Source organism: Chrysemys picta, chromosome 12, assembly GCF_011386835.1.
Source record: "Chrysemys picta bellii isolate R12L10 chromosome 12, ASM1138683v2, whole genome shotgun sequence".
Taxonomy (NCBI): Eukaryota; Metazoa; Chordata; order Testudines; family Emydidae; genus Chrysemys; species Chrysemys picta.
In genome coordinates, this window is record NC_088802.1 from 17,530,895 (window position 1) to 17,542,933 (window position 12,039).

General features: G+C 45.5%; 1 protein-coding gene across 1 annotated transcript in view; it reads left to right on the plus strand.

Annotated features, from left to right (window-relative positions):
- Positions 1-12,039, plus strand: part of LOC101932414 (butyrophilin subfamily 1 member A1-like) — a 33,868-nt gene that overhangs the window by 9,322 nt on the left and 12,507 nt on the right. Inside the window, exons 2-3 of the mRNA XM_065563244.1 lie at positions 4,662-4,772; positions 7,949-8,296. Of these exons, the coding sequence (XP_065419316.1) occupies positions 4,673-4,772; positions 7,949-8,296 (448 nt within the window). The 5' untranslated portion in view covers positions 4,662-4,672. The remainder of the gene's footprint in view (positions 1-4,661; positions 4,773-7,948; positions 8,297-12,039) is intronic.

Genomic DNA, 12,039 nt, shown 5'->3' on the forward strand with positions numbered 1-12,039 from the left:
TCACCTTGGTTAGTTTTTGAGGCCTTTGAGTGGAAAAATTATTGTATTGTTTTTTGTCTTTTCATTTTGACTTTGACCGGCAACATATAAAAGAGATATGAATAAAGTAAATGTTTTGTTAGGATAATGCAAATTTAACATAAGGATAATGCAAGTTACACCAAAACAGGTCTAGATTTCTAAAAAAAATATAATTTTTTTTTTTAAATGTATTTAATTTAAATTGACTTTTGAAAAGTAAGCCCTCATGGGATAAGAGGGAAGTCCTCTCATGGGTCCAGTAACTGGTTAAAAGATGGGAAACAAAGGGTAGGAATAAAGTATCAGTTTTCAGAATGGAGAGAGATAAATAGTGGTATCCCTCAGGGGTCAGTACTGGGACCATTACTGTTCAACATATTCATAAATGATCTGGAAAAATGGGTAAACAGTGAGGTGGCAAAATTTGCAGATAATACCAAACTATTCAAGATAGTTAAGTCCCAGGCAGACTGCAAAGAGTTACAAAGGGATCTCACAAAACTGGGTGACTGGGCAACAAAATGGCAGATGAAATTCAATGTTGATGAATGCAAAGTAATGCACATTAGTTAAGATGGTTTTCCATACATACAAAATGATGGAGTCTGAATTAGCTGTTAACACTCAAGAGATCTTGGAGTCCTTGTGGATAGTTCTCTGAAAACATCTATTCAATGTGCAGCGGCAGTCAAAAAAGCAAACAGAATGTTGGGAATCATTAAGAAAAGGATAGATAAGACAGAAAATATCATATTGCCTCTATGTAAATCCATGGTACGTGCAGACCTTGAATACTGTGTGCAGATCTGGTCACCCCATCCCAAAAAAGATGTATTGGAATTGGAAGAGGTACAGAGATGATTAGGGGTATGAAACAAGAGGAGATATTAAAATGACTGGGAATTTTCAGCTTAGAAAAGAGATGACTAAGGGGGGATATGATAGAGGTCTATAAAATCTTGACTGGTGTGGAGAAAGTAAGGAAATGTTATTTAATCCTTCATATAACACAAGAACTAGCAGTCACCCAATGAAATTAATAGGCAGCAGGTTTTAAAAAAAACAAAAGGAAGTACTTCTTCACACAACATAAGTCAACCCGTGGAACTCTTTGCCAGGGGATGCTGTGAAGACCAAAACTATAACAGGATTAAACAAAGAACTGGATAAATTCCTGGAGAATATGTCCATCAGTGTCTATTAGCCAGGATGGGGAGCAACACCATGCTCTGAGTGTCCCTATCCTGTTTTCCAGAAGCTGGGAATGGGCAACAGGGGATGGATCACTTGATGATTCCCTGTTATGTTCATTCCCTCTGAAGCACCTGGCCTTAACCACTGTCGAAAAGCAGGATACTGGGCTATATGGACCATTGGTCTGACCCAGTATGGCCATTCTTATGTAAAAATTAATTATAATAATAAAAGTGTTTTTTGTACAGAAACTCCCCAACATAATGACCTCTCAAGATAACAACGATGTGAGATAACAACCTTGGCAAATAATGCATTTTAAAAATCTTGGCCTACTAGGAAACATATTTATATAAGTTTCCATTCCCAGTCACAAATCTAGCATTCTGGAGCAAAGTCACTAAAATATAGTCCAACAAACAAATGTTTATTTAATATACCCCCCACACTTTTCCCTCCACCGCACCCCACTCACCGGTGTTGTCCTTGGTCAGTGGAGACTCAGAGATCAGAGGCGCTTTCACGTGAGTACACCTCCCAGGTGGGGGGCAAGAAGGCACCTTGCTCGTTCCTCCAGCTGCTCACTGTTCGCTCTGGCCACGGCTGTTTGTTGTGCCACCATTCACCCCACCACTCAGTTGCCAATGGCCCTGCGCAGTCACCTTCTGCTGCCACCTGCCACTGTGACCTCTGCGAGTTGGTCTCTTGAGGTTCCACCCAGCTCTCAGTGATTTCAGCTGAGCTCTCGGGGTCGGGGGGGAACCTTGCTGCTAGTACAGTCTGGGCCGTCTCTTCCACAGAAACACTGTCCCACAGCAGGACTAAGCACTTAGATCTGATTATCAGTGATTTCAGCTGCAGTGGTCACTTAACAAAACAAAAGACTATCTATGGAGCCTAATCAGCTCTATCTTTAAATAGTGGAGAGGGACAGGTCCCCACCCTCTCTCTTGATGCCCTCAATCAGCACAGGCTAAGTACTGTTCTACTGCCCTTTACTTATACAATAAGAACAACAACATTTCATCCCCCCCCTCCCCGCGCATTCAAGTGATTTGTAACCCAACCCCAGTCAAAAATCTATCACTTGGGCAACACAGCTCTGTTTGCTGGATACGTAGGTAGATTAGATGTGACTGTAAATACAATCTGGTCCTGAAGCCTTTCCCCCCAGCCCCAGCGCATCACTAGCTGTCAGGGAGAGCTCATTTAGACTTCGCTTACAAATCATCATTTGAAATTATTAGGTTGGCCAACATCACCGAAATGAATGCACTGACATTGTCATAAAAAACAACAGCTGTATAAGGAAGCTAGTCTAGGTTCATAGTTTTCAAATCTATTATACTTTTTCAGATACATGTATTTTATCATACACTGTATATGCTTTTAAAGTGTGTATTAATGTTTCAATTTCAATTCAAATTTCCAAACAGTCACTAAATTGGCATGTAACTAGTTCACAAAACTGGGGGGGGGTTGGGAAAATTTGGGGGGGAGGGGGTAGGGAAATCACTGATTCCAGCCTTGTGCAAAAGATATATAAGGGGGTGGAACAGAACAAAGGGAGGCAGCCATCATGAGAAATCCCCTAGCTACTACCTGAGCTGAAACAAGAACTGTTCCAAGGGAAAGGATTGTGCCCAGACTAGGAAGGTGTCCAGTCTGTGATAGAAGCTTATTGAAACATCTCCGAGGGTGAGACTTTATCTGTATTCAATTTTCTTACTGAATTAGGCTTAGACTTCAGTGTTTAATTTTATTTTGCTTGGTAATTCACTTTGTTCTGTCTGTTGTTATTTGGAACCACTTAAATCCTACTTTTTGTATTTAATAAAATCACTTTTTACTTATTAATTAACCCAGAGTATGTATTAATACCTAAGGGGAGTGGGGGAACAGCTGTGCATCTCTATCAGTGTTATAGGGGGCAAACAATTTGAGTTTATCCTGTATAAGCTTTATACAGAGTAAAACTGATTTATTTGGGGTTTGGACCCCATTGGGAACTGGGCATTTGAGTGTTGGAGACGGGAACACTTCTTAAACTATTTTCAGATAAGCCTGCAGCTTTTGGGGAATGTGGTTCAGACCTGGGGTCTGGCACAGCCAGACAGGGCACTGAAGTCCCAAGCTGCCAGGGAAACCTTTGGGCTTGGGGTAGACTCGGCATGTCAGGTGGCAGACCCAAAGGGGGTTTTTGTGATCCAACCCATCACACTCACATCCTCCTAGATGGAGTTAGAGTCTGATGGCTCTCTCATGGATTGATCATCAGTACAGGGATAGTCCCTGCTGGATTCCCATAGGAAGCTCAATTTTCCCACCCTGGGCACCCTTTTTTAGAATGTGATTCTGTCTATACCTACATTCTGCACATATACATGGAAGTGTCAACCCTCTTTTCCTTATTGGTCTGTGTCCAATAGAAACACAAAGGACCCCGAAGTCTATAGGTGCTTTAGGTTCTCTTTATTCGCATTAGCATTGATGCATCACCTGTATCCTGTGGTAAAGACACATGTTGGAGACAGAGATGTGCTTTTATAGCATTTTTATAATTTAAAATTAATCTTCCGGCTATTACCACTTGGTACCTCTTTTCCCATAATCTTAGGGCATCGGGTTATTCCTTGGTCATTTATTTATGTTAGCATTTCTTATCTCCAAGGCCTAAAATACCTAAGATAAAATCTTGCAGGCCTCAGCCTACAGGTTCTTGCATTTCAGTTTGTCTTACTTGTATCTAATACATGATTCCCTCTAAATACTGATCAATTTTATACTTCTATAATCCTACAAATTAACTCTATTTAATGAATATATATAATATGACATGTTGATTAATCATAGCATGACACAATAAATGGATAATAAACTAAAATCATTGGCTGCACTGGGCTGCAGGGAGTTGCCTGTCTCTGCTTAAACTCCATGACTGGGAACTCTTCTCCTGGAGTCGTGTGTTGTACGTGCCTACGTCAGTTCTTCTGAAGAATGCATTAGGCGCCTGCCTCATTCCACACAAAATGGCCGGAGGAGGAGTCCGTCTTATAACTTTTAGCCCAGTGGTTTGAGCACTCAGCTGGGCTGACGTTGGGCTCCCTCAACCTCAGCTAGTGAAGCTGTCCCACTTCCGATTAAATAAATAATCATTGGGCCATAGAAAAATGATTCTGTAGCCCAATGATTAGGGCACCCACCTCGGAGGTGGGAAACCAAATCCGGTCCTGCCGCTCCAGGGACTCTAAACCTAAATCTGGGATTAATGCACCTAAGGAGATGGAGTTGATGACAGTGCTATAAACAGGACATTTGAATCAGGATCTCCATATCAGAGTGTCCCATGAGCTCTTTACATGCTGCACAAGATGTAATTAGTTATAACATAATCCTTATTATGCGCACTCTGTTTATTGTTTTCTCTCATTTTTGTCTTCATCAAGTTACAGTGAAAATGAAATCATCGTCTCTCCGCCATGGCTCCACAGCAAGTGTCTCTTTGCCTGGTTTCTTCATTTTCTTCATTAATTTACCAATTCACAACTTGGTGTCAGGTAGGCAATACCACTCATTCATCGTTTTTGTCCCTCCCCCCTCCCCCGTTGTTACTTATAGTATTCATTTGCTTTTTCTATTGCTTAGCTGTTAAGGTGCATATAGGGACAAAATTATACAAGTATCAGAAAAAAAGCATCATTTTAGCCTACTTAATTCTACCACTTGATCAAAGGCTAGAAGAATTCATTGCCAGATGCCATCCCATTTCCCTTTATGGTTTTCTGATGTTCACCAAAATCAACAGCCTTTTCCTGAGGGATGCCAGGAACATACGTTTGTTTGTTTGTTTGTTTGTTTGTTTAAATTCATCAGCTGCAGCAAAATTATTACCGAAATTAAAACCAAAGCGCACAATTCAAAAAAACAAGAGACAAATACCGGTAATTATTGTGCTGCTTCATACCCATACAACATCATCACACAACCTTAAGACACTAACAGGGTTAAAAAAAAAAAAAAAAGAACTCAATAAGTTCATGGAGGACATGTCTATCAATGGCTACTAGTCAGAGGCTGGGAGTGGGCAGCAGGGCATGGATCACTTGATGATTACCTGTTCTGTTCTTTCTCTCTGGGGCACGTGTCATTGGCCACTGTTGGAAGACAGGACACTGGGCTAGATGGACCATTGCTCTGACCCAGTACAGCCATTGTTATGTTATGTTCTTATGTTAAGTCTGCCCCCTTCAGTTTTTCACCTCTCGGATGACTTAAAAGAATGACCAGCTTTTCTTTAACCTGTACTGCATATTTTCCCTGCAAGTACAGCAACTGCAAAAACAGAATCAAAATCATTCCAGCACAGAACAACTGGAATTACAGCGATGAGAGTACCTAGGCCCCCCAACGGAACAATGAAATTCCATCATAAGGAAATATTTGCTAAACCAGTCTCTCAGAGCCTCTCTTTGCCCATTTGGAAAATGAGGACAGTAACTTACCTAGCTGACAATTCATTCATGCTCCTCTGGAAAACAGATACCATAGCCTGGGGGGGAAATATAAGTAGATGGACACCTGCCTCCTCCACATCATCTGCTGCTGTCTCATGAGTGCAGCTACCAACTAAGTTGAGGAATGTCCACAGTGCGTTCACCACCTGTTCCCGAGGGCCAGCTGAGTCTGCTCGGTGCTGTCAAGTGACTGCAAACCACACTTGGCTCACATTGCAGAGTCAAAAACAAACTAACAGCATTTTAATATTTTGGTTTCAACCGGGGTGAAAGTAAACTTAAAGGACTTACCAGTACGTTGGAGTCCTGAGCAGGGTGCAGGGTCTCAACCAGAAGGGGTGTGACCTTGACCAGAAGAGGCGGGGGCTCTGGCTACGGTAGTGGCAGCTGGGAGCCCTGGGCCCTTTAAATTCCCGAAGGAACCCCGAGGGCTCCAGGCTGCCACCACTACCCCAGGGCTCCGGCAGCGGTGCTCAGGCAGCCGTTTAAAGGGCTTGGGGCTCCAGCCGCCGCTACCGCTCTGGGCCCTTTAAATCGCCATCCGAGCCCTACTGATGGAGCCCTGGGGTAGCAGCGGCGGGGCTCCGGCAGTGATTTAAAGGGCCAGGGGTTCCCAGCCACCGCTACCGCAGCGGAGGCCCCAGCGCTTTAAATCGCCAATGGCTCGCTATTGGTCACCTCCACTACCTGGGGGCTCCAGCAGCAGGGCTCTTGTGGCAATTTAAAGGGCCCATACAGGCTTACTTTCACCTCTGGTTTCAACGCTTGAAACCCAGTGGTATAAGTTTGGGGTGGATCCTCCCTCCGATTTTTTTTCTCTGTCTCTGCAGAAAAGGCATTATACAACTGGTTGAGATTTTAGAGACAGGTCATTGTGGGGGAGATGAAACTAGGAAACCTCTTGAGAAAATGGGCACCAATTAGCACCAAGCCCTAAAGAGACATGGCCATTTCCAAATTGACTATGTACAGTAGAAGCTCAGAGTTGTGAACCCCTGGGGAACGGAGGTTGTTCGTAACTCTGAACAAAACGTTATGGTGGTTCTTTCAAAAGTTTACAGCTAAACATTGACTTAACACAGCTTTGAAACTTTACCATGCAGAAGAAAAATGCTGCTTGTAACCATCTTAATTTAAATTAAACAAATACAGAAGCAGTTTCCGTACCTTGTCAGATCTTTTTTTATAAATTTTCCCCTTTTGTAGTAGTTTACATTTAACACAGCACTGTACTGTATTTGCTGCTCTTTTTTTTTTTTTCTTTTCTTTTTTTTTTTTTTTTTTTTTTTTTTAAGGGGGTGGGTCTCTGCTGCCTGATTGCATACTTCTGGTTCCAAAAGAGGTGTGTGGTTGACAGGTCACTTTGTAACTCTGGTGTTCATAACTCTGAGGTTCTACTATATGTAGATTTCAGAAAGGATTGAAAATTCAGCTTGAATCAGAAACCAAGTGGCTTCATAATAATATGAGGCCAGCTCTGATCAAATGTAACCATTTATATTTTTTATCGATCACCTTAAGAACATAAGAACAGCCATAATGGGTCAAAGCAAAGGTCCATCTAGCCCAATATCCTGTCTTCCAACAGTGGCCAATGCTAATTGCCCTAGAGGGAATGAAGAGTACAGGTAATCACCAAGTGATCCATCCTCTGCCTCCCACTCCCAGCCTCTGGCAAACAGAGGCTAGGGACACCATCCCTGCCCATCTTGGCTAATAGCCATTGATGGACCTGTCCTCAATGAATTTATCTAGTTCTTTTTTGAACCCTGTTATAGTCTTGTCCTTCACAAATCCTCTGGCAAAGAGTTCCATAGGTTGACTGTGCGTTGGGTGAAGAAATACTTCCTTTTATTTCTTTTAAACCTGCTGCATATTATCTTCATTTGATGACCCTAGTTTTTTGTTATGGGAAGGACTAAAGAACGCTTCCTTATTTACTTTCTCCACACTAGTCATGATTTTATAGACTCATATGCCCCCTTAGTTGTCCCTTTTCAAGCTGAAAAGTCCCAGTCATATTAATCTCTCCTCATATGGTAGCTGTTCCATACCCCTAATAATTTGTATTACCCTTTTCTGTACCTTTTCCAGTTTCAATATAACTTTTTTTGAGATGGGGCATCCACATCTGCACGCAGTATTCAAGATGTGGGCGTGTCATGGATTTATATAGAGGGAATATGATATTTTTCCTTGTGTCATGGTACTTTTCACAGCCCAGTTCACTGTCATTGGACCGAGTCAACCTGCCACCGCTATTGTGGGTGAGGACATTGTGTTATCCTGTCACTTGTCTCCCCCGATGAGTGCTGAGAACATGGAGGTGAGATGGTTCCGGTCCCATTACTCTTACCTTGTGCATCACTATCGTGATGGAAAGGATCAGACTGAAAATCAGATGCCGGAATATACAGGAAGGACAGAGTTTCTGAAAGTTGACATCAGAAATGGAAGTGTCGCCTTGAGGTTACATAATATCAGACCCACAGATGAGGGACGATACGTGTGCTATTTTGGGTCAACTTCCTTTTATAAAGATGCCCAAATGGAACTGAAGGTGGCAGGTCAGTAGTTTGTGCTTGTATTTCCTTTAACGATAACATTTGATCTTTTTTCTCATTTGGAGCTCAGTACCAAATAAGCTGTAAGCTTTTGGCATGTGTGTTTCTAAATTTAAGGTGTTTTTTCTACTCGTTTTGGCTCACCTAAGGGTACGTCTATACCCAGCCGCTAGTTCGGCGGCTGGCAATCAAACTTCTGGGTTCGACTTATCGCGTCTTGTCTGGACGTGATAAGTCGAACCCGGAAGTGCTCGCTGTCGACTGCGGTACTCCAGCTAGACGAGAGGAGTACCGCGGAGTCGACGGGGGAACCTGCCTGCCGCATGTGGACCGAGGTAAGATCGAACTAAGGTACTTCGAACTTCAGCTACGTTATTCACGTAGCTGAAGTTGCGTACCTTAGTTCGATTTGGGGGGTTAGTGTAGACCAAGCCTAAGAGAGGAAGAGGGACATCCTCCTGGGTGGCTAGCCATGAGATAGTTGCTATATCTTGAGAACCCAGGGACAGCAAAGGAGCCAGCATGAGCCTCACACCACAATGACCAGAAGTCTTTGGAGGAACTGGGCCATCAGCCTTGTTTTAGCCTTTCACTTATTCAGCCAGACCCAGTTTTCTCTCAGTGTCCCAAATGCTGTCGGAAACTGAGACAGCAGAGAGACAACCGAATAATCATTCACTGAAAAGGAGATGTGCAGGTGAATGTAAAAAGCAAAGCAATGGTGCATCTCTTAATCTAAATATCTCCTATCACAGTCAAGTCCTCTGCTTTTATGTACACACTGAGGGCCTGATCTAAAGCCCATAGATATCAACCGGAGGTTTTCCAATGTCTTTGAAGCCAGGTGTAATATCTTCAGTAAGTTTTGGCTCATGCCTTGAGTCAGGCGAGGTGAAAAGAGTTTAATCGTCTAGGTCAGTGGTTCTCACCCAGGGGCCCAGGGCTCCCTGCGAGGACGCGAGCAGGATTCAGGGGGACCACCAAACAGGGCCGGCATTAGATTTGCTGGGGCCCAGGGCAGAAAGCTGAAGTCCCACTGCATGAGCCTGAAGCTAAAGCCTGAGGAACTGAGTGTCGCGGGGCCCCATGTGAAGTGGGACCCCAGGTAATTGCCCTGCTTGCTACCCCCTAACGCTGGCCCTGGCTTTTACATGGAGAAAAACAGTGGGTGTGGCAGAGGTGGGCCTTGGAGTTTTTATAGCATGTTGGGGCAGGGCTCAGAGAGAAAAGGGTTGAGAACCCCCGGCATAGGTTGCTTTCATTAGGCAGGAAGAAAATGACTGAACTACACTATAGGAACCAGGTTACCCATGAGAAGCAGCAGAGATGAGCCGTGGTCCGTGATCATAAAGGCCACTGAGAGATCTATTGAAATCTTCAGGACACCTTCCTGAATATGTCATTAAAAGATTTTCAGCCACAGATACCAACACTTTTTCCATCACCTGTCTCACGCTCAGCTGCTACAGATCTTGGGAAATTGTGAAATCGTGATGTGACTGCAGATGTCTCCTTAGTACTTTTTCAGCAATTTACCTTCTAAAATGGATTTGAAAACGGGCATTGATGGATAAGATTGTGAATATCCTAAGACTCCTGTTATGAAGAGAGGTCGAATTTCTTTGTGGAAGAGGGACTGGCATCAGAGACGACGCGTGGGGGGTGGGGCATGTGGGGTCGCATCCCCCACCCCATTTGCTGCTTGGCTTGTACTGAGCATGCTCAGTAACACTGCTGAAACCGGCTGCCCTCACTCTGCCCTCCCCCTATTGGCAGGCACGGGTCGTCTCTGCCTCGCACCGTACTCTTTCGAAAGAATGGCCATCAATAAATGGCCTAATGGCTCCCATTAGTTTGGCACTGTCCAAGAGCAAGTGTTTGTACACTGCTCTCTCAGCACATCTGTCAGTAACAGTGGATGAAACTAAGGGTCTGTCTGCATTGCAGCCAGGGGCGTGAATAGTAGCTCATGTAGATATGCCCACAGTAACCGTCCTGTAGCTAGCTCGCTAAAACTAGAAGTGAGAACACCAGGGCCTGGGCTTCAGAGCAGCTTTCACCCCCCCTGGGAACATACCCGCTGGAGCAGCTGCCAGTGAAGCCCATGTTGTGTAGGGTTACCATATTTCAGCAAGAAAAAAAGAGGACGGGAGGAGCCCCGCCCTAGCCCCGCCCCTGCCCCTCCCACTTCCCGCCCCCCCAGAACCCCCAACCCTCCCCCCGTTCCTTGTCCCCTGACTGCCCCCTCCTGGGACCCCTGCCCCTAACTGCCCCCCAGGACTCCACTCCCTATCTAAGCCTCCCTGCCTCTTGTCCCCTGACTGCCCCAACCCTTATCCACACCCCCACCCCCAGACAGACCCCTGGGACTCCCACGCCCCATCCAACCACTCCCCACCCCCTGACAGCCCCCCCCAGAACTCCCAACCCATCTAAACCCCTCTGCTCCCTGTCCCCTGACTGCTCCGATCCATCTCCCCACCCCTGCCACCTGACAGCCCCCCCCCAGAACTCCCAAACACTCCCCCCCTGCTCCTTGTCCCCTGACTGCCCCCTCCTGGGACCCCTGCTCCTAACTGCCCTCCAGAACCCCACCCCCTACCTAAGACTCCCTGTTCCTTGTCCCCTAACTGCCCCCTCCTAAGACCCCCCCCAAATACCCCCCAGGACCCTACCCCCTACCTGTACCCTGACTGCCCAAAACTTTCTCCACTCCCCCCAAAAAGCCCCCCCCGTTTCTTGACCTCCACCTCCAGAACCTTCCTGCCCCCTGACCTCCTTACCCTGCTGCTCAGAACAGAGTGTTGGGCTCTGTGCAGCCGAGCCGGACACGTGGCTGAGCTCCCCTGCACAACAAAACCTGGTCCCTGGCCCTGCACAACAAAACCCGGTCTGGCCCTGCACAGTGCTGCTGGACTGGGCTGCAAGGGAGCTGCTGGCTCAGAATGCAGGGCGGATCCGGCTCCTCTACAGCTGCTCCTGAGTCCAGCCCGGGACTTCCCTGCAGCCCTCCCAGCCACTCGCTCTGCTAATCCCGGACATTGTGAGTGCTTTACAAATTCCCCCCGGACGCTATTTTTAGCACACAAAAGGAGGACATGTCCAGGTAAATCCGGACGAATGGTAACCCTAATGTTGTGGCATCCTCGCTTTTACTTTTAGCGAGCCAGCTAGAGCACAGTTAGTGCTGATACATCTACCTGAGCTGCCATGCACACCCAGAACTTCAGTGCAGAGATGGCTGCAGCTGTCTTCTCCTGTTCTAACCCTTTCCCCCTGTAAGCCAGACAGGGGCCTTTTTAACTAACATGACTTATGCACTTTATGCCATGTGGCACAGAGGGCCTTCACCGCTGCCTTGCATCTTTGTTGGTTTCTTGCTTCAATCTTAGCTTCTTCCCAAGTCCCTTTGGTGGCTTTCGATTCTGCTTCTGTTGTGCATTGCCAAGCATTTGTTGTGCTGAAGGTTTAAATACTTACTTCTTATGCTGAATAATGTTAGAGACAAGTTGGGCCAGGTAATATCTCTTACTCGATCAACTTCTGTTGGGGAGAGAGCCAAGCTTTCTAGTTTACACAGAGTTCTTCTTCAGGTCTGGGAACTTAACTCAGAGTGTTCCATCTTGTATTTACCTATGACACTCTGGGTTAGTTTCCCAGACCTTGAAGAAGAGTTCTGTGTAAGCTCAAAAGCTTGTCTCTCTCCACAATGGAAGTTGGTACAATAAAAGTATTACCTTGCCCAC